Source organism: Silene latifolia, chromosome 1 (genome assembly GCF_048544455.1).
Source record: "Silene latifolia isolate original U9 population chromosome 1, ASM4854445v1, whole genome shotgun sequence".
Taxonomy (NCBI): Eukaryota; Viridiplantae; Streptophyta; class Magnoliopsida; order Caryophyllales; family Caryophyllaceae; genus Silene; species Silene latifolia.
The window spans coordinates 3,655,165-3,678,213 of record NC_133526.1 but is presented as its reverse complement, the minus strand read 5'-3'; the positions used below and the strand labels follow the sequence as shown (position 1 = coordinate 3,678,213).

At 39.1% G+C, this 23,049-nt stretch overlaps 3 protein-coding genes across 4 annotated transcripts; 1 reads left to right on the top strand and 2 right to left on the bottom strand.

Moving 5' to 3' along the window:
- The first annotated feature begins 4,728 nt into the window (after positions 1-4,728).
- LOC141593432 (uncharacterized) lies at positions 4,729-7,480 on the top strand. Its single transcript, XM_074414151.1, has 4 exons — positions 4,729-4,872; positions 5,845-6,031; positions 6,129-6,419; positions 6,686-7,480. Exons 2-4 carry the CDS (start codon positions 5,885-5,887, stop codon positions 7,325-7,327), a joined length of 1,080 nt encoding a protein of 359 aa, XP_074270252.1. The 5' UTR covers positions 4,729-4,872; positions 5,845-5,884; the 3' UTR covers positions 7,328-7,480.
- Positions 7,481-8,968: 1,488 nt separating this feature from the next.
- On the bottom strand, positions 8,969-14,884 carry LOC141593406 (replication protein A 70 kDa DNA-binding subunit A-like). Of its 2 annotated transcripts, XM_074414150.1 has the most exons (3): positions 14,234-14,884; positions 9,605-12,094; positions 8,969-9,518 (listed from the first exon to the last, which is right to left on the bottom strand). In XM_074414150.1, exons 1-3 carry the CDS (start codon positions 14,521-14,523, stop codon positions 9,509-9,511), a joined length of 2,790 nt encoding a protein of 929 aa, XP_074270251.1. In that variant the 5' UTR covers positions 14,524-14,884; the 3' UTR covers positions 8,969-9,508. The 2 variants fall into 2 exon arrangements, with proteins under 2 accessions (XP_074270251.1, XP_074270250.1); XM_074414149.1 differs by having other exon boundaries at positions 8,969-12,094; positions 14,234-14,881.
- Positions 14,885-19,322: 4,438 nt separating this feature from the next.
- On the bottom strand, positions 19,323-21,103 carry LOC141640834 (replication protein A 70 kDa DNA-binding subunit C-like; the record flags this gene model as incomplete). Its single annotated transcript, XM_074449532.1, has 1 exon — positions 19,323-21,103. A coding segment is annotated over one exon (1,716 nt), but the record flags the coding sequence as incomplete, so codon positions are not given.
- Between the last annotated feature and the right edge of the window lie 1,946 nt (positions 21,104-23,049).

Genomic DNA, 23,049 nt, shown 5'->3' with positions numbered 1-23,049 from the left:
TGTTTTAGAAACTGTTTATCGAATAAATAACCCCTAACTACTCCCGCATCAAACCGCTGAAATAACACTCGACGAACCGGATACTCGGTCGAGTATAGAGCATACTCGGCCGAGTATCCTCTACTCGGTCGAGTATTCATCATACTCGGTCGAGTATTCCTCGCAGTAAGCCAAACATAACATGCACTTAGCACTACTACTCGTAGGAGCTCTCTGCTCGATCGAGTACTTAGCTTAATAAAATCGTAGTATTACATTAACACCTCATTTCCACTAAAACATGCATATTTTTCATAAAAATGGTCAAGTCGACACTCGATACACACCCGTATTAGATACTTCTAAACGGGTATGATCCGTGAGCACCATAGATTGATTACAAGTATTCCTGCCAAAACTCGACCCGACCCCCGACATAAAAGTGACCCGACTTAATGACCCAAAATGGTCCGATTGACCGAAATGACTTAATTATAGCAAAATCATGATCCGAAAATGACCCGACAAAAAACGACCTAATGGCAACGTCATCCTATCGTTGCATCACAAGAGAGCGGTTGGCTCCAATCTCTCATCCAAGGTAATTCGAAGTGACCCAACTCAAAAGTGACGCGATAAATTATTAATCCAAAAATGACCAGGATATAAAATTATCCAACCTAAATCCAACAATGACCAGATATAAAATTATCCAACCTAAATCCAATCCAAATAACTCATTTATCAGGTCTAATCGTAAAATATTTTTCCAAGGAAATAAGGTTGGAGGTGGACATGTCTAATGGCCGGGGCCTATCTATAACGGAATCACATGAGAGTCTCATGCAATTTATAACAGCCCATGTTCGTTCGAGATGGATTACTACAAAGTGTGATAGTGATCACTGATTAGAATGCTAAATAGGGATCGAGGAAAAAATTGTATGGAGTTTCACAAATTCTCATTTGTAATGGTTGATATTAAATTCTGAGCTTGTGATGGGTCAAGTAAAATCACATAACTTAATAAGATAAATTATTTGTGATTCTTTATACAATTTAATTGTTATCTTACAGGTAATACTTGAGCCGTCACAAGGAAGACTTATTGGTGAGTTTTAGGGAGTGCTAAATAGTGATCTCAGTATATCATGTTTTTGTTTTATCTACGGATCGGAGTATTATACTTGACCTATTTTAAGATTAATACGAATTTACAAGTTTTAAACAAAAAATTGAAATTTAACTTTTATATTACCTTTTAATGACCTTGTATATATAAGATTTACTCTATTTATTAGGTCATTTATTTACCTGATTTTAGCAGCGCTGAAAGTAAGTAAAGAGGAGATCAGATGACCAATTATTTGATTGTAAGTGATCCAAATGGATGGTAGGGGATAAAATTATTCATCAAAAGCATTCCTAATATAAAAAGGTAAACAACTGACCGAGACACTCAAAAAATAAAATAAATAAATAACTGGGACGAAGAAAATATATTTTTAGTGAATCCTTATACGGAGTCTTATAGGAGCATGGTTAATCGACAATCGTTATCTCATTTTTCTATGTACTCCCTTTATTTCAGTGACTAATTTACTTTTGTTTTATTTTATGGGGGGAAATAAATCAAACGTAAACTATTAATTGAGACGGAAAGAACGATTATTATTACAACGCACGGAGGACCGTTTTCTTACTTATAAACGCGTAAGTTAAAATTCCATGCCGACGTTGGCCTTATTACCATTTAGTCATTTACCACCGACGTTGCTTTTTTGGTGTTACGTTGCATGTCACCGACGTTTGTGCATGCCATAAATATTCTCAAGAATCTCAACTGTGTTCGGATGTTCATATGCGCGTAAAGCGAGAGAGTTTCTGTCCATTTCCTAAAAAGAAATGGAGAGGTCATTTTCTCTCGATGGTCCAGATCGTATTCTAACATCATCGAACGGCTCAAAATTTATAGATAAAAATAAAGGGATAATGAGGTTTGGTGAGAAAAATATTATTAAATGAATTTAAGAGAGGAAATGGAGAGGATCTATTTAGCGTAAAACTATCTGGCAGGACCATTTGTGATTTACACCAAGTTTCCCTTGTAATTAATTAGTGTTATTAATTATTATGCTTAAAATATATATCCGTCTAAAGTAAAAAATGGATTAAATATACTTAAAATAGTAACATTTTTGGTCTCAAATACGCAACATTTCATTGTCTTATCTTTAAAGTGGGTGGGTGGATATTTAGACCGTCTATAACTATAGACGGATATCTCCCGTTTATAATAAGAATTTGTGTTATAATAGGCATATCCATTACAAGCTTGCGACGGGTGAATTACTATCTATGTGGGTAAATAAGATAAAACAGATTGCTACTCTCTAAACAATTTATTTTTGTCTTATATGTCCACATGAATACTACTTAACCCGTCGCAAATTTGCGACAAACATCTTCTCATGATAGGCCTGGGTTCAATCCCCTTTCCCTATATTATAATGCGACTTTTTACAAGGCTTCGATGACCAAAAAAAAAAAAAAAAAAAAATGAAAATTTGTGCTTGTTTAATTGTCCTACTTAACGACAACTCTTACATAAAACCCATAAACAGGGCTAAGGATTTACAACGAGACAAATAAATAATACTCCTTAGTACTCGACTTGAGTATGGGTGGATAGCAACCCGGATGAGACTGTGGATATTGTGGCTTTGTTTGTATCCGCCTTTGATCAATAATGATCTCGCACTTTACCCTAAAAAAAAGTGTGTTTATTTTTATTTTTATATTTTTATTTTTATCTTTCACTAAGGGTGGGTGCCTCGCCCCTTCTCTTAGCCCCTCGCTCCACTACTAAAAGACATGAACTTAATAAGAGATGGTTTATTAGTCTCGTACTCTCTCTGTTCTGGTCAATTGTTGTTTTTTAATTTTGGCACAAAGATCAAGGAAAGAGGAGGGGGTCAATTACTAAAAGACAAGTGGACTAAATTGAGTGTGAATGATCAAATTATTGCTCATCAAATTCATTCTTAAAATAAAAAGGACAAAAATTGACTGAGACACCCCAATATGGAAAAGGACAACAAATGATCGAGACAGAGGTAGTATTACCGTCTTTGTCCCAATCTTTGTTTGCCTTTTTTTAATTGTTATTGTGAGTGACGTGATGTTTTAATCAAAGGAAAGCAAATGATTGAAACAAAGATAATCAGTTGGATTTCTTTCATCCATAAGATAAGTAACCCGGATGATTTGATTATTTCCTTCCTTTGTTGCATCTGGGTTATTTGGAGTACAAGGACTAATGCGGCGTTGGGGGACAATTCGATATCCTTAACAGGGGCTATTCTTATCTATGAAGAAGCTGTGGCCCGTATTTTGAATGCTAAGATTATTCCTTCTAGGTCGTTTGATTATCCCGCTAGGAATGATGATTTGAGCAACTCCCTAAAGTTCATCCAATCTGGAAATAGGTGTAAGCTTTACGGTTCTGCCTACAGATGTGACCAGACTTGTATCTTTGTAGATGCCGCTTGGAGGGATGATAAAAGAACGGGACTTGGATGGTGCGTTAAATACCAGAATGGCAGTTCTCAATCTTTTTATAAGCAAGGGTTGCCCTCTCTTTCTCCGGATCAGCGGAAGTCTCTTGCTATTTTGGAGGCCCTTAAATGGGCTTCTAAGGAGAAAATTCTTCATGTCGTCATCTATTACATTGTTTTGCGACTTCTTTCTCAAATTCTGGACCTCGCCAAGCCAAGTCTGAACACTAGACTCCTTGTTGCTGATATCCTTTATTTATGTTGTTTATTTCATTGTATCTCTTTCTGTTTTATTCCTAGGAAGCGTAATAAAATGGCTCATATGCTAGCACAAAGAGCCATTAATCTGTAAAATCACTCTTGCCTATTGTCAAAAAAAAAAAAAAGATATTTTGATCGGAACTTGAAACAGAGATCGATGCATACAAGCTTTAGTTATATAAGTTGCTTTAGTGGAATTTGTGTTATTATATGAGTATCGGAAAATTCCCGTATCCTCCGTGAAAACCGTCCTCTTTATACCTAAGGACAATCCATCAAATAAAATATTATATTGGCTTAAACGTAAGAAGTACAATCCTCCGAGTGGAACAAGAAATTTTCATGAATATAGTCCAATTAAGTGTATCCGGGGCTATCTACAAGCTTGTACGTTGGGTCATTGTTATTAGACTTGTGTAAAACCCATTGGGCTAAGCCCATATGATCTAGTCCATACTTACAACTAGAACTGGCCATCTGCACAGACGCCACTTGGGCCTCCTCATGCCCAGGCCCAGACGGCCCAACCCACCCCCAAAATCCGGATTGGTCTAGTTCTAAATCTCCAAGCCCATTAAAAAGCAAAGTAAAAAAACATAGTCTGGCTCTGGCATGCCCCTACCCAACCCCGGACAGCCAGGGTCCGGGCCAGACATAAGACAACCAATTCTAATTAACAATGATCGTAGATAAGAATTTGTGTTCAATCAACTTAACTGGTAAAGTCAGGAGGGTCCCATCAACAAAATATTGCTCTTGTGGATCACTTTATAAAAATAAAAACAAGATTTCTTTTCCCCTCCAATCATTTTTTTCCTAATGGAAATATAACAGTAATATTAAAGTTAAACAAATAATCGAGACGGGATAATGGTCTTCTAGGACCATTTGGATTTGTTGAAAAAACGGAAAGAAATCCTCCAAATTATGTGGGGCCAGAAGTATGTGTGGGGGATAGAGAGAACCACGAGTTAGGAGAACCTCTTTGTCACAATTGTCCGTGTTCTCCACACGTAGACGTTCGTTCCTCTTGTGCTGCCAATTTTCCAACTACTCCCCCCTTTCTCTTCTTCAGGTATGAATGATTTCATGATTCATTCAATTATTTATATTCTTATTCTTATTTGTAACTATTTGTTTTCTGTTATCGTGTTTCATTTGATTCTATATGTTTTGATCATTCCTTCGCGTTTTTTTAAAAATTATATACAATCGAATGAAATAGAGGACCTAAATATTTATTAGGGTTATTCAACATGTTTTATACTAGGGTTGATTTTTCGGGTCGTGTTAAAAAAATTGTTTACGCGTTACGTGGTCTTTTGGCTAATCAGGTTAGGATTTATAAGGATGTAACTTAGATTTAGACTATGCAGTGGTGGAGCGAGGGTAGCAGGGGCATCCCGCTGACATTTGAAAATTTCGAAATTTTTATTTAAAATTTTCGGATTTTTTCGAGGTTGCCTTATAGTATAACCACTTCGCGCCCCGCTGGTCTAAAATCCTGGCTTCGCCACTAAGAGTCTGAGACGATGGAAAGTGGTAGCGAGTGAAAGGGTATCTCTTAAATGTGTGAAAATGTCGAAACGTCAAATATTAATGTTAAAAGAGGAGCTGAAAAATGTATGGAATTATATTTTTCCAGGATGTATGGTTGTGTACTGGTGACCACTTATATGATTTCCTATTCCGAACCCAAAATGTGTCGAATTTGTCGATTATAATCAGAATATCATGGAGACAGTGCCAAAGTTGCTAATAAGTCTGTTTTTGTTCAAGAGACGATAATAATAAGTCTGTTTTTGCGCAAGTTTTATAAGTCTGTTTTTTGTTCAAGAGACGATAATAGCATCTCCTGGTCTTCTGTTAAGAAACTAGTTATCAGGAAAAATGGAAAGGAGTATTGTATTGTATTCCTGAGTTGGAATTAAAAGAACTTACACGAGACTCCTGTATGTATAAAACACGTAATTTCATGTTGTATTTCTCAATTAGTATTAAAAATTTAAGATTGCTAATTTGATTATATTCATACAAACGGGTACAGAATAAAAGCAGAATTGGTGTGACTGCAGTAAGAGTTTTCAATGGAATTTTTTCTGAACAAAATGAAAGAAGATGCATTTCAGTGCCTCTCTGATGACCAAGATTTCCTGCAATGCCCTTTCTTAAGGAACATTAACAAACCGACCAACTTGTCTTTCTCGGCCCCCAATCTTCCGCTTCCAAGAACTGTGAGTCCCGGACTGCTCATATCTTGGCTATTTTCAACTGCATGTTAATTTTATGTCACCGGATTAGAAATTGTTAACTGTTTTTATTGTAATTCAGGATACTGGAACCAAAGGTCCTATCTTTGAGGATAGTCCGAACTTCGATTTGGCATTCAAGCTTTTCCATGGGAAGGATGGAGTGGTCCCTCTATCAGGAAAGTCCGGCCGTCACAGTGATGATAATCTGAAGCCCTACACTTCTCCGAAATTCGATCCGTTAGCTGGGAAAGCAGCAACAATTAGTTTGTCTACATTTGGACTTGGAGGTCCCTTTGGTTTCAATTTCTTCAATGACAAACTAAAGAAGCAAAAGCAAAAATCCGATTCTTCAGGGAAACCTAGTTCTCAGGTAAAATGCACTCGCCTTTCAAAATACGTTGTACATTATTTCTACTATAAGCAGTGGTGGAGCGGGGGGACTCGTCCCCGCTGGCGTTTGAAAATTTCGAAATTTTTAGTTAAAATTTTCGAATTTTTTCAAGATCCCCTTATAATATTACCCTTCCGCCCCCGCTGACTTAAAATCACGGCTCCGCCAGTGACTATAAGATGGCCTTACTCAAAAAATAGGTGGTGATAATAATGCGACTCGAGTACATGTTTCTTCTCTTTCAGGGCGGAACATCAGGACATGAAGCATACGGCAGCGAGTGGCTTCACACCGGAAACTGTCCAATTGCGAAATCTTACAGGGCTGTAAGCAATGTGCTTCCACTTGTTGCTAAGGCTCTTCAGCCGCCAGCTGGGATGAAGCTTCGTTGCCCTCCAGCTATTGTTGCTGCTCGGGCGGCTCTTGCAAAAACTGCCATGGTTAAGAATCTCCGACCACAACCATTACCTGCCAAGATGCTTGCCATTGCGGCCATGGGAATGGCGGCTAACATACCTCTAGGAATATGGAGAGAACATACTCAGAAATTCTCGTTGTCCTGGTTCATAGCGGTTCATGCAGCTGTACCCTTTATAGCCATGCTTAGGAAAGCCGTTCTGATGCCTAAGACCGCTATGGCCTTAACCATTGGTGCATCTATTCTAGGCCAAGTAATCGGCTCAAGGGCTGAACGAATCAGGCTACAAGCAATTAATGTAAAACCGGTGACAGTTCTAGAAGAAGTGATTGACGATGATTTGGCGAGGTATGACTCGGGCCGTGTTGAAGGCATTACTAACAGTAGCTGTGGCCAGCAGATGATGCTGGAAACACTTCCTAGTAAGGGCAACAAGGCAGACTCTTCTGCAACTAATATTTGTTTTTAATAATAAGTGGATGTGTATTGTTGAGATGTACTCTCTCCGTCCAAAAACTCCAAATCATTCGTTTACCTTTGATTAAAATACTTATTACAAAGAATAAAAAAGGTAAATAAATGAATGGGACGGAGGGAGTAATAAGACTGATTTGGAATAGAGGTGATCATGGGCCGGGCCGGGCCGGGTTTGGGCCGGGTCCAAGCATTAAATTAAGCCCATGTGTGCGTGTCGGGCCGGGCCGGGCTACAAGCGCGGGCCTATTTTTATTGGCCCAAACCCGGCCCGTGCGGGCATAAAGCGGGCTTCGGGCCGATTCGGGCCAATTCGGGCTAAATATTTTTCCTCTTGAAATAAGTTTAGAAATCTACATTATGAAGTTAGATACTTTGTGTATTTATTATCAAAATTTTCGTATAGAATTATGTGATTTTTTTCGACTATTGTCAATTAAAAAGTAGTAACCTAATGTAGCTTTTATGAACCGCTTGAGGTGACTCATAAAAACTAAATGCACAATTTTTAATAGTGTAATAATATATTTTAGTGCGGTGCTCACTCATGTATGTTATTTTAGTTTTGTAATTGATTTGATATTTGTTGTTCTTTAGGCTCAAAAACATTGACTTAGCAAGCCGATAATGGTAAACAATTTATCGGCACTAGTGTAATACAAAATCATTAGCTCATTTTTTATAATATAAATACTGCTAACGGAAAATACTAAGCCTTATCAAACTAATACATGTAAACAAGTGACTACGGCTTATTTACAATACAACAATTAGTTGGTTAATTATTTTACTAAATGCTTATTAATATTCTTCAATTGTACATATTCGTAAATTTTGCATATGTTCGGGTCGGGCCGGGCCAAAATTCGGGCCGTAAAGGCGGCCCAAACCCGGCCCTATTATATTGAATCGGGCCATGGGCTTCGGGCCATGGGCTTTTCGGGCCTAAAATCAAGGCCCAAGCCCGGAGAAAAATTGGGCTGGGCCGGGTCGGGCTAGCGGGCCTGGGCCATATGATCAGCTCTAATTTGGAATTGAAACTATGTTAACTCTAGCTAAGCATATATACCAGAAACAGTCGAACCGCTATGCCTCTGTAACATTGGATTTGGACTAATAATACTACTCTGTATTTTTTAACAAGATCTGTTTAGTTCAGTTAAAACTCAACGCTGTCAAATTTTGTTAAAACTCCGACACTTTTAATAAATTCAGATTAAGGAGTTTCAATCAAAGATAACAGATACAGAGTTACAGACCTAATATATTCTATAATCCAAATGATATTTTTCATTGTAAAAGCCAAGAACACAACTAAACGAAGGAGTTAGACAAACAATCAAACCCGAATGATGCAACCCAAAATCTCTGACTCAATCCAAACCCAAACAGGCAAAGCAAAACTTACCGAAACCCAAAATAGCCAAGTCTAGAAACAAAAATACGTAAAACGACAGTAACCAGACCTATATCGGACCACACCTAACATAAACATTTTAACTAGGTGTACCTGCTCCTGCAAGGCCTGCATAAGGACCAAGGCTGGTTACTTTCTCTAAAAAGCATCTTAACAACGATTGCTGTATCACCATTCACAAAACAATGCTCAAATCACAATTTCGACATGCAAATTAAATTCAATGTGAAAACAACCATCAAATAGAGAAGCTGCAAGAGCTAATGCAAAGAAAACAATTATTGCGACACAGGAAAAAAAGTGTACTAAGTTACAGATGCTAATATGCATGAGCTACGACATAGGGAAAATTACTACGAAAATAGTACTTCCGACTAAATTACAGGGGGAGAAGACGAAGGCCATTTTCTGTGCTGCTCAACTCCCCAAGAGCTTAGGGGCTAAGCATCAGTTTATTAGAGAGCACGAGACTTGCTAGGCGCGTTATTATCTACCAAAACTCAACCAACCACTGTACAAACTTGCCCCCATTCCCTGATAATTTAAAAGCCTCCAACATTTTGCACTTGAACACCGCCATATCTTCCCGGAGTAACACTATTGCGACCATAAGCGGGAGGGACAGATGACAATCCGGGGCAATCCCTTGCAAAATGCCCGACTTGTTGACACTTAAAACAATTTAAGGTACTGCTCCCAGTGTTACCTCCTGATGCCACTCCGGGGCAATCCCTTGCAAAATGCCCGACTTGTTGACACTTAAAACACTCTAAGGTACTGCTCCCAGTGTTACCTCCAGACGCCACTCCGGGGCAATCCCTTGCAAAATGCCCGACTTGTTGACACTTAAAACACTGTGAAGTACTGCTCCCAGTGTTGCCTCCTGAAAATGCTCGATTCACCATGTTTCCCGATGGTTGCCCTGGACCGTTGATGATACTAGGGCAATTTGCTGAACTATGGCCAGTACCACCACAACTCGTGCAGGTTGCCGACAAGCCTGATGCACTGGCCCCACCATATCCACCATTGTACTGATTTCCGTATTGGCTTGTAGTGCTATTGAATCCACCCATTTCTATCCCGCTGGAAGAACTAGGGGTCATTCCAACGTCGGTACCGATATTAGGAGATATACTCTCTTGTTTGGCATGGAGACCCGAATCACCATTTGTAAGCTTCTGCATCATATCTGAGAGAAACTTAGATTCGGTAGCAAAATTGACTTTCTCTACTTTGACCACTGTTGACTTTACTCGCGGCTCATCATTGTATGTCTCTTCCTTGACTTTCAACTTGAAAATATATTTACGGAATAGGGCAGCCCTAACAGTCTCTTGAAATGCCTCATCGTCTCCCTTGTCGTATTTCAAATCAAAGAGATCTTTGGCAGACATGCCCAAAAGCTCTTCACCAGATTCCTGGAAGGCTGTCGCCCAAGTCAGGCCAGTATGATCTTGTATTTGAAATTGGAGGATATAACGGTAGTCACACTCATCAACAGACTGATCACATCTATCACATCGCCACTTCCCATCTCCGTTGTTCAATACCTTTTTATTGCACTGACGATCGCCAATTTGTAATGGGCACGCCGGGTAACAGAAGTTATCCATTTTCATGAATGATAGGGTGGCACATACAGTAATCCAATCTGGCTTTTCAGATGTTCCCAGCTTCTCATCCTTAATCTGTGATACAGTCTTTCGAACATCGGTCTTACCGAAACTTGTCGTCTCTCTAGAGATAGAGACATAAGGCATGTTTCTGCCTTCCCGGTTAAACCATAATTTAAGCTCTCGAGCCTCTGGATTGTCTGGTTCAATATAAATTTGACTTGATGAAATACTTCCCAGTGCCTTCCCGTTAAATTCCGAGACTCTAACTGCTTTCAGTGCCAAAACAGGAAAATTACCAGAATCACACAAATTTTGCAATATTTGTCCTTCAGAATTGCAGAAATTTCCCCACATGGTGAACTCAACACTTCTGCCGGACTTATCCCTCAACTGAAGGCTTCTCTTCTGAGTTTCTGTTCCATTTTTTTTCATAATTGTAGCCGTGGGACTGATTGAAGTGACCACTCCAATCACATCAAGAAAACTATTATTTTCTAAACCCTCAATATCACTGATTGGGTGGAAATGAAATTGCAGTCTCGGAATTTTATTGTCATCATCATGACAAGGCTGCACCATAGATGTGGTGTCTAATAGGATCTCATGATCATTGGGAAGATGATTGAAGGTCTTCTGAGCAGGTTTAAGGGATCCTTTAGATATCAGATACACCTTCCCTACTTCAATCACATCATGAAACTGATCAACCACAGCGTTGAAGCAAGTAACTCGGATTTCACCTCCATCAGAATCCAAAAGATCAAAAGAAAACACTTTCCCTTCCCCACGTGCATTGTTGTAGTGTCGGAGCTCACCCTTTGCTGTCACTCTTGCTTTTATAGTCCATCGACCTTGGAAAGGATTTAAAGCAGCAATTGGGACAATCCTGGGTGGAGCTTCATTCTTAGCAACAGGACCTCTATTCATGTACATAGATGGTTGTTGCCGATACATGGGTTGCTGAGGACGTGTATAATTACTTGAAGGAGCACCTGAAATATTTGTTTTGACATCATTGAGCACGCCATATGTACCACTACCGACAGCATTTCCTGAAACGCCAGCAGAAGATTGTGATTCGTGGCACACGGGAGGACCGTTATTTACAGCATAACGACCTCGTTCTTCCTTAACTGTAGAAGGCCTACCATTAGATTGCATTTGAGCACCAGATTCCGGTTTGGGTTGTGGTAACCTCCCTGATTCACTTTCCAAGTAAGTAGGGCCAGGAACAGCTGCATGAGAATTCCCAGGTTGAACATGTGCATGATTCACTTCTGCTTTGCCTACAGTTGGTGACACGGAAGCACCGCGTGGAGGATACTGCATTTGAGCACCAGATTCCAGCTTGGGTTGCGGGAACCTCCCTGATTCACTTTCCAAGTAAGTAGGGCCCGGAACAGCTGCATGAGAATTCCCAGGTTGAATATGTGCATGATTCACTTCTGCTTTGCCTACAGATGGTGACACGGAAGCACCGCGTGGAGGATACTGCATTTGAGCACCAGATTCCAGCTTGGGTTGCGGGAATCTACCTGATTCACTTTCCAAATAAGTAGGGCCAGGAACAGCTGCATGAGAATTCCCAGGTTGTACGTGTGCATGATTCATTGCTGCTTGGCCTACTGATGATGACACTGAAGCACCGGGTTGAGGGTACTGCTTTGGATCTCCTATCACGGGGCATATCTGTTGAAGCACTTCCAATTGGGTGATAATTATGATCCTGGAAGAATTTGGGCAGCAAACATGGGAAGAGAGCTCAGTGAAGACTCGACAATAGATAGACCATGTATCATACAGTCCAACTATACTAAAGAACAAAATAGACAGTCATAACAATAAGCTGATATGGATGTATTCCTATATCATAAATCAAAGTTATCACATACAAATAGTACGAGTATGTTATATGCAAGCTGCAGACGATATCCGATTCATTTGGGGTTTCACACGATCTAAATAATAAGACAATGGGTTTTAGCTGATATGTTGAGAATGCTCATATGCAAGACTAATCAGCCCTAAGATAACATCTCTTGGGGGTTAATGAAGAATGACATTATTCCAGTAGAAGTTCAGTATAAATCCTTTATATGTGGCTGATAGGCGAAGTTCTTGTAAAACAGTTTAGTACAAGTGTGACTGAATTTTTAAATTCGACCACCAAGCCAACAAGTGATCTAAGGTGTTTCTAGTAAAAAAGAGTGTCCAAACTCAATGGAAGCTAACTTACTTTTTTGTCCTCTTTAAAACACATTGTAAACATAAAGCAGTTAAAAACCTCACTACAACGGCATTTGGAGGGAGACCCGGGGCTAAACATTTTCAGTGTCTCAAACTCTCACTAATTCGTAAGCAAAGTACACATCTTTGGCCTCCAAAAATACCCTTCTTTCCTTCTATAGCAAAATCCTTACTTGATATAGTCAATGAAAATTATCAACATAAACAATTTGAGAAATCATTGTCCCAAACATAACCTTTCAAATTAGATAAAAGTTAGCAAGGATTCCTTATAAACATTGACAAAGTCGCCTCAAATTATTTTGAAACCAAACTTGCTATTGTTGTACTTGTACAAAATAACCCCCCAATAGTAGCACTGGGTAAACTCTCGCTCGTTATTTTGCCATCACATTTACAATAATTCTATGTCTTATGTAAACGGTTTCACATGTTAAACTACAAATCAAAATGTTAAACTACAAATCCCTATAATGCTATGCATATACCATAACTTATAGAGTATATAAGTTACTAGAACCAGTTTTTATCGGGACAATTCTGTTAGTTACCACCTAGTTTTTTGCATAAAGGACCCCCATTCAAGTATCCGTCTTCTTTCTCTATTACAGAACCCACATGTCACAATCCAAATTCATCACCCAAATAACCAAACTACCCTACTAATCACTGGCCCAAGTAACGGGCTAGAAGGAGCACATCACCAAGGCCAAAAAATACATTCTTTTCCTTAAATTTTCCATCTTTCTTCCTAAGCTAGTCGTTGCATTACTAATCCGCCCCCACAAATTCCAATCTAAGCTTTACAACCACCACTGCAAATAATCATTTTACAATCTTTCGATCTTTTTAATACAACAAAGCTAGCCCAGTGCACTACTAGGTCTCTATAACCGCTACTAAAATATTCAATTCAACCCAAATAAAACACACAAACTAAAATTCAAACTCAAAAATCTGAAATCTTTACTTAAAATTTTCGAACTTTTTATTTAGGTTGAATTGATTATACACACACACACCAACTAATCAATGGCTCGAGAAACGGGCTACCAGAAGCATATCACTAATGTCAAAAAATACAATCTTTTCCCTATAATATTCATCTTTCTTCTTTCTTCCCAAACAAATTCCAATCTAAGCAGTACAACCGCTACTGCGAATAATAGTTGACAAACGTTCCATCTTTTTAATACAACTAATCTAGCCCAATGCAGAACTAAGTTTCTCTAACCGCTACTAAAAATGATCAATTTAACTCATATAAAACACACAAACTTAAATTCAAACTTAAATTCAAACTCAAAAATCTGAAATCTAAAAATTATGGATCTTTTTTTCTAATTTACCTTATACTTTCTCCGTCCCATTCAATAAATTACGTTAAATTCATTTTACACACAAGAAATAAACTATTAACTGAGACGGAGAAAATAATAGCAATAATATCCCTCTGTAAATCCACCCTCCCCCTCTCCCCCGACTAACTGCGATTCTGAGACGGAGGAAATAACTATTAACTGAGACGGAGGAAATAATAGCAATAAAACACACAAATCAATAACTTATCAAAAACTCCAAGATTTCAAGAGCGAAAAAAGAAAAGAAAGAGACGAACTTGCGATTCTGAATATTATTACAAATGAACTCATAAAGCTGGACAATCGAACCCTTCTGCAATTCACCATTCTTGACCAAAGCATTCTTCTGCGTTGCAAGCATACCTTGCTGCGAGTGAACCCCATCTGATAACAAAAGCCGGTATCTTTCGGTGTTACTCATCGTATTTTTTGTGTTCACCAATCGAATATCCGTCACCTGAACCACCGGTTGCAAGTCGGCGGTGGCGGTGCCTTCGGCGGTGCATATGGTGGCGATTGCTCCTTCCGTTAAGCCTACCGTCTCCATTGATTTGATGATGATAATAATAATAAACCCTAATAATTGGGGATTTTTTTTATTTTAGGAGGAGAGCGGGAAAGTGAAATTGAGTTTGTGCGTGTGTGTATTGGAGTATTTAAAATGAGAGAGGGAAGAGGGAACGTTAATTATAAAAACAGTCTCGGATTATAAGACGGTCTTATATAATAATTGCGCTCGTTATTGTTTCTTGAGTGAAGCTTTTAGAGGAGGAGGGAAAAGCGATTACAATACAGTACAAATTATTGAAATCGGGCATAGATTTATAAGACGGTTTTATACAATAATCGAAAGTGAGAGTTTGGAGGGAAAGTATGGGGGAAGATATATACAGTGTTTGAAGAGTAGTGGAAACTGGAAACTTGTAGGGTACACTTTTTGAGAATGAAGAAACTGACGTGTATGTGGTGGGTCCCACGTTTACACCCTGTACTTGTTGCAAATCTTCTTAAATCGTGGGTAGGTGGATACTAGGATATGGGTTATTGCTTGTCTTCGTGACTTCGTGTCATTGTGCTTCTCATAATCACAAATTCATTGACGTAATTCATTGACGTATAATATCCGTCACAAGCTGGTGAGTCGTGACGGTTTAAATAAAAGTTGTATAAATAGATAAAAATAAATCATTTACGAATCTCTATGCATTTTAATTTAATTGCCTTATCTACCCACGCGCTTATCACAAACTTGTGACGATTTAATAATCGAATATATCCTGCATGTAAGAGACTTATTGAATCACAATATCACATACTTTGTATCTAATAAAACTGATCTAGGCTAATAAAATGTACTATGTATTCCGTATAAAGTTTCACCCTTGAATTCCAGTCACGTAACAAGAAGATCACAAAATCTCCCTTATGACGGAGGGTATCTGTCGCAAACTTGCGACGGATACCATATCGTCTCACAAAAAACCCATAAGGGTGAGAGACAAAGCACATGGGGTGGGTACCCACCTTGTCCCCTCTACCCATTTCCACTCACATATTACCCGACGCAATATCCGACCCGTCGCAAGGGAGACCTACTGCAAGAAGATAAATTAATGTTGTTCATAATTTAATTGGCGGCCAATGAGAGTAATTCTTTGTACTCTTTGGTGTATAAAGGGTTTTAAGTTTTACCTTCTACGAAATATTTTATACGCGATCGTTAAATGTTGACTTACTGATCCTGGTCCGAGCGATTTTCACAATGTTGATCTGAGATTTGTAATTGACTCGAATTTGTATAACTCGAAACTCAAATTAATTACATCCAACCATTACTCGATCTGAAATATCTCACGCAAAACTACATAACATGCAATGAACTTATCCCAAACGCTCCAAATTTAGGAATACATGGTTCATTTATCTAACATAGTAACTTTCCTAAACAAATCCTGTAAATAACTTTGCACAATACTCTGTGACATCAGTCGACACCTTTTCGGAGTAAATTGGAGGTAAAAACAAATCAGAGAAATTTAAAATAAGACCTCGTTTGGTTACCTTGCTAATTCATGGGAATTTCATAATCCCATGAATTGTGTTTTTTAAAGCTTGTTTGGTTGCCCATTTTCTTGTAAAATAGTGGAGTTTAGAACTCCCTTGGAGTTTCCAATTCCAACATAATGGGGGAGTTTAATTACCCACCCCCTCCTTGGTCATTGGAAACTCCTACATCATTTCCTAATTAAATTTACTCATTTGCCCCTTTTAAAAAGAGAGATTATGTGTTACTAATATTACGAAGGGATATATTGGTAATTAGAGATTAAAATCAGGTGAATTGACACATTTCAACCAAACAATATGGGGGAGTTTAATTCATGGGAAAAAACAAACTCCTTCAAGACAACCAAACATGTTTTTGTCAATTCATGTGAATTTCATACGGGAGTTGGATTTCAGTGAGTTGCAAATTTACTCCTCTCGAACCACCCCTTGCAACCAACAACCACCACAAACAACACAACTACAACCTACATTGCACTCCCCTCTACCTACATACCAAATTTCAAACTAAATAAAGCATCATAACCCCATTAAAACATTCACAAGAAACCCCCCGAGCACCCGTTGTAAACCTAGATTTAGAGCAACCATCTTTGATCAGCTTTACTTAACACACCAATAGACCCCACATAAGGCTACCTATCACCACCGTGTTGATAATCCCTGAAAAATTTGTACTCCTACCTTTCCAACGAGTCTAAGAAAACCTCAAATTGGCCTTGTTTACTATCTCGAACATCGACTACAAGTCATCCTATTGCAAGTAGTTAAACTCTAGCCAAAATGTTGTGTTTGATAAAAAACCCTTTCTAAAATATCATAGTCATTATCAGAATGGGACTATGATCATCCGGATAGACCAATATATTGATAACGGTACTCATAGGATGAGTATTAATGGATCTCATTCATTAAGTTATAATATAGATAATGCATATGGAGATATGATTATTGAACGTGATCAACAGTGAGATTTCCCAAATGGTTATTATTACCCATGCCTTTGTCAATGTGGAAATTCTCTTAAGGAGTAATTGTATATTTTATCCTTTGACCCGAGATCATCATTGTAGTTAATAGACTACTTATTGTACTTAGATACCGGACACCTAGTGTGTAAAAATGCTAGTTGAATGGTCATTGGTTATAATTTAAGTACCTATGTAATTAGTGGTGAGTCAAAATGGAATCCGTCAGCTCAAGGTAATGAGTTTGAACTCTATGTTGTCATTAATCTTATTGGTCATATAAAAACCTTGGCCAGGGTAGACGAATGATTTAAGAAAGGAGTTTCTTAAAGTCATTCCTGACCAATAATGATAGACATGTAACATAATGGTCGTCTAGTGGGGTTTGACAGTCAAACCATACCCTAGGACGATCCGGAGTTGGAACGACGGAGGGAAATAAATACATTGTCCTTTACAGGGTTCGAGTACAGTGAATATTGGTATTCATGCTATCCGGCCGTCGGGGAATGTTGTTAGACGCCAACCTCGATTAATAGTTAATGAGATTAATTATTACCGGTTTAGCGATGAACCTATGTGGTCACACACTTACGGTCGATATTTAACGTTTACGGTTATTTAATTTATTATGAGATAATTAATTAAATAATCTCGACGACATATTTTTATATTGTCCGCTAACACGGAAATATAGTTAATATCGAAAAGACGTTTGTATGAGAGACGGATCGAAACGAATCAGATTGACATTAAGCTGATTTACACGTCCTTTTTGATAAACATGATTGAATCAATGTTTATCAAAGCTTTGCTACGTGGCTTTTCATTGTTGATTGCTTAGCAAAGTTTTTCATGTGAAGAAACTTAATGACCAAGCATTCTTACACTATAAACACAAATTCTTATTATAGACGGACACTATCCGTCTATAGCTATAGACGGATAGTGTCCCTCTCACAAATTAAAGTGGGTAGTGCAAGTGGGTGGAAAATGGATACCCCTACTTGCACAACCCACTTTAATTTGTGAGAGGGACAATATCCGTCTATAGCTATAGATGGATAGTGTCCGTCTATAATAAGACGGACTGCACTATAAATAGCAAGAAGCCGTTGCCATTTAGTGACACGCAAGGACAATCGGAAAGAGTTCCGATCCCGTCTACTCTCATACTTACAATAAAAGTGAGAAAGTGTTTCTCTATTATTCCGAGATCGTCTCAAGGGTTGAGAACGTTAGTCTATCTACCGGTGTGGATACACTAGAGACTCCGTATTTTCGGGGTTAGACCAATTTATTGTCTACACATAAAGTATGTGTCCCTTTACTCAGTTTTACAAGTTTTTAAATGCAATAGGTCTCAGGAGGACCGCATTTCTATCTTCCGCTGCTACATGTAATGTACCGCGGTCCCTTCAGTTTACAATTAGCTCACCACAAATTCTCATTTGTGACAACACTATTTCGTCACAAGTTTATGATCTCTCACAAAAAGGAAGTGGAAAGACAAGTGGGAGGAGAGCTGTGAGATGTCACAATCTTGTGATGGTCACAAGCAAAATAATCTGTTAACTCAAACACAAAATCTCATTGAAGACGGCACGTATCCGTCACTTTGGAGTGACGGATACCATTTCCTCTCACAAATGACCCAAATAGAGGAGAGAGGGAAGCACATGGGGGTGCCCCCACCTTGTCCCCCCCTATCCGTTTTGTGAGTGGCATTACCCGTCACTTGCTCCGACCCGTCTTCAGCAAGACTAACTGTAACTCAAATAGCCACGCTGCAAATCCTCAGCGCGTCTTGCTTCAGACGGCAGTTTCTCGTCTGAAATAAGACGGGTAACATGTTGTCATTTTACAATAAAATAATGTTATTTTCTGATAAAATATTACCATTATTTTTTACAATTATTTTCAGGGTAAAAAGTGACTTCTCTACTGATAACATTTTGTATATTAAATAGTTACATTCTCTAAAAAAATGGCTATAAAATTGCATTTTAAACAAGTATTTACAGAACGCAGGAGCTAGGAAGCCGTCAAAAACAAATCCTGCTAACACGGGATTCAAACTACTAATATTATTTATTGATCAAGAAGATCTTATATGTAGCCTAGTAGAGTGTCAACGTCGTCGGTTTAGTTTAGTTTAACTCGACATTGTCAAGTTTTGTTAAAACTCGGATACTTGTAATAACTTCAGATCAAGGAGTTTTAATCAAAGTGACACACTTAATACAACAATAACAAAAACATTACCCCAGTGCTTTTATGGCTCTTGCAAATTACGGGGTAACAATTGCTAGGCGCATTATTATCCACCAAAAAACAACCAACCACTGTACAAACTTGCCCCCATTCCCTGATAATTTAAAAGCCTCCAACATTTTGCACCTGACCACCGCCATATCTTCCCGGAGTAACAATATTGCGACCATAAGCAGGAGGGACAGATGACAATCCGGGGCAATCCCTTGCAAAATGCCCGACTTGTTGACACTTAAAACACTCTAAGGTACCTCCTGATGCTAATTCAGGGCAATCCCTTGCAAAATGCCCGACTTGTTGACACTTAAAACACTCTAAGGTACCTCCTGATGCTAATTCAGGGCAATCCCTTGCAAAATGCCCGACTTGTTGACACTTAAAACATTCTGAAGTACTGCTCCCAGTACCGATATTAGGAGATATACTCTCTTGTTTGGCATGGAGACCGGAATCACCATTTGTAAGCTTCTGCATGATATCCGAGAGAAACTTAGATTCAGCAGCAAAATCGACTTTCTCTGCTTTGACCACTGTTGACTTTACTCGCCTCTCATCATTGAATGTCTCTTCCTTGACTTTCAACTTGAAAATATATTTACGGAAGAGGGCGGCCCTAACAATCTTTTGAAATTCCTCATCGTCTTCCTTAACGTATTTCAAATCAAAGAGATCTTTGGCAGACATGCCCAAAAGCTCTTCACCACATTCCTGGAAGGCTGTTACCCAAGTCAGGCCGGTATGATCTTGTATTTGAAACTGGAGGATATAACGGTAATCACACTCATCAACAGACTGATCACATCTATCACATCGCCACTTCCCATCTCCGTTGTTCACTACCTTTTTATTGCACTGACGATCCCCAGTTTGTAATGGACACGCCGTGTAACAGAAGTTATCCATTTTCATGGACGATAGGGTGGCACATACAGTAATCCAATCTGGCTTTTCAGATGTTCCCAGCTTCTCATCCTTAATCTGCGATATAATCTTTCGAACATCAGTCTTGCCAAAACTTGTCGTCTCTCGTGAAATAGAGACATAAGGCATGTTTCTGCCTTCCCGGTCAAACCATAATTTAATCTCCCGAGCCTCTGGAATGTCTGGTTCGATAAAAAGTTGGCTTGATGAAGTACTTCCTAATAACTTTCCGTTAAATTCCACGACTTTAACTGCTTTCAGTGCCAAAACAGGAAAATTACCAGAATCATACAAATTTTGCAACATCTGTCCTTCAGAATTGCAGAAATTTCCCCACATGGTGAACTCGACACTTCTGCCGGACATATCCCTCAACTGAAGGCTTCTCTTCTGAGTTTCCGTTCCATCTTTTTTCATAATTGTAGCCGTGGGACTGATTGCAGTGACCACTCCAATCACATCAAGAAAACTCTTAATATCTAAACCCTCAATATCACTGATAGGGCGGAAATGAAATTGCAGTCTCGGTATTTTACTGTCATCATCAAGACAAGGGTGCACCATAGATGTGATGTCTAATACGATCTCATGATCATTAGGAAGATGATTGAATTTCTTCTGAGCGGCTTTAATGGATCCTTTAGATATCAGATACACCTTCCCTACTTCAATCGCATCATAAAACTTATCAACCATAGCGTTAAAGCAAGTAACTTGGATTTCACCCCTATCAGAGTCCAAAAGATCAAAGGAAAACACTTTTCCCACCCCACGTGCATTGTTGTAGTTTCGGAGCTCACCCTTTGCTGTCACTCTTGCTTTTATAGTCCATCGACCTTGGTAAGGATTTAAAGCAGCGATTGGGACTATCCTGGGCGGTGGTGGCTGAGGACCCGAAATATTTGTTTTGATATCATTTGTTGTTCGTAAATTGCAGTAACAATGAAAAGCAAGAAATTTGGAAGAGAAATAACCCGATTAGTAGTGACGTGGTATGATGGCCACTGCCTTGAAAACTATATTCCGGTACGACCGTGGTGGCGATCAGCTAGTGCCGGTAGTTCCCCAAGGATAACACTACAGTCTCCACTCAGTTACGCCCACTCGGAACTGTGAGACTTGGAACGACAGAAATTGCTTTACCCAGAAATAATGAACAGAGAAGAGGAAGAAGAAGAGAGTATGTTTGTTCTGTGTGTTTTGGAGTGAAGATTGATGATCTATTTATAGAAAATAGATTAGTAAAGGAGCCGAAAGCTGGAGCGTAGTGCATTAGTGGAGCATTTACACAGTAGTGGAATGAAATAAAGCAGCACTATAGTATTCCACCAACTGCACTATCAGACATATAGGCTCCCACCACTGACAACAAACTCCAGTCCAAAACAAACGGTTCTGGCCCAAAAAGATAGGCAAAGCCCGCCGCAGGCGATTGCCAAATCCCAAATCCCAAATCCCAAATCACGAATCCGGATCCGGGCTCGGGCTCGGGCTCAGCACGGCACGCTACTTGTGTGTGGTGGAGCCGAATTAAGCACCTCGCAAAGCTTCCACAAAAGCCTCCCATGACCCACTAGTGATATGGTAAGGAGTGTGGTCATATATAAACACAACACAAACACTATTCCTCACCAATGTGGGACAAAATGGAAAAAAGACTATGCAAATAGTAGCCCCTATTTCCAACAATCCCCCACTAGGGGCGCCAGAGTGAAAGAAGAAGAATTCCTGGGTAAAGGAAGGATTGGATACTTAGGTATCAATATCTTTCGATTTGAATTGACACTTTAGTGAAATGAGGAAACAACTTACTTACAGCGAGAGAATATCTTACGATTTGAATTCCTAGCTGAGATTCGGTCGATACCCCCCACAACACATATCATACCTTCAGATTAAGGTCGTTCCGCGAAAGTGCAACGCGCTCTTTTAGAGTTATGCGTTTACCTCAGATCGATAGATGTGTTCAGAAGACTTCTCATAGTCTAATGATCGTTACACCTACGTAGGTGACTCAAGTGCTCCTCAATAGCACTTCTCACATGAGTCATTAAGGATCTAAGTCCAACCTGGTGTATGATTCATCAAGTGCGTCTCAAAAGCATTACCATTAAGGCTATGAATCATACAATGTCATAGGAATAGAAGCTTTAGACTTAGTCAAGTCTCACTCTTGACCTAAGGACTTAAGCCCCATTCCCCTCGACGTATCAACGACTAGTCTCCTAGTCAGCCCTTTAGTAAAGGGATCAGCAAGATTATTTTCGGACTTCACATAGTCCAAAGCAATCACTCCATTGTTTTGGAGTTGTTTAACTGCAGCGTGTCTTATTCGAATATGTCTCTTTTTCGAATTGTAGACACTGTTCTTTGCAACACCAATTCTTCGCTGCATGAGTCACACGGTGCGGGGAGACCGGTGTTAGCCGTCCGTCCCCCACACATGGTATATCGCCTAAAAGGTTTTTCAACCATTGACCTCTTGCCCCGCCAACTCAAGAGCTATGAACTCGAGATTCCATGGTAGAGCGTGCAATGCAAGTCCTGTTTAGAAGACTTCCACGATATAGCACCTCCACCCATGGTAAAGACATAACCACTAGTAGAACAGATCTCATCGTTACTCGCAACCCAGCTTAGCATCACAAAGTATCCCTCTAACACAAGCAGGATTTTTACTATAATGCAAACATAAGTCAATTGTTCCTTTCAGGTATTTTAGTAAACGACGAAGAGCATTCCGGTGTTCATTGCTAGGGTTATGTGTATAACGACTCGATCTACTAACCGCATAAGCAATATCCGGTCGAGTACAGTTCATCAAAAACATCACACTACCTAGG

What these genes read in the sequence shown, in the direction of transcription:
- LOC141593432 (XM_074414151.1), top strand. Translation starts at nt 5,885, where the DNA reads ATGGAATTTTTTCTGAACAAAATGAAAGAAGATGCATTTCAGTGCCTC. An exon ending in ATCTTCCGCTTCCAAGAACT is followed by an intron (nt 6,032 to 6,128) that starts GTGAGTCCCGGA and finishes ATTGTAATTCAG; the next exon opens with GATACTGGAACCAAAGGTCC. An exon ending in CAGGGAAACCTAGTTCTCAG is followed by an intron (nt 6,420 to 6,685) that starts GTAAAATGCACT and finishes CTTCTCTTTCAG; the next exon opens with GGCGGAACATCAGGACATGA.
- LOC141593406 (XM_074414149.1), bottom strand. Translation starts at nt 14,523, where the DNA reads ATGGAGACGGTAGGCTTAACGGAAGGAGCAATCGCCACCATATGCACC. An exon ending in AATAATATTCAGAATCGCAA is followed by an intron (nt 12,095 to 14,233) that starts GTTCGTCTCTTT and finishes AAATTCTTCCAG; the next exon opens with GATCATAATTATCACCCAAT.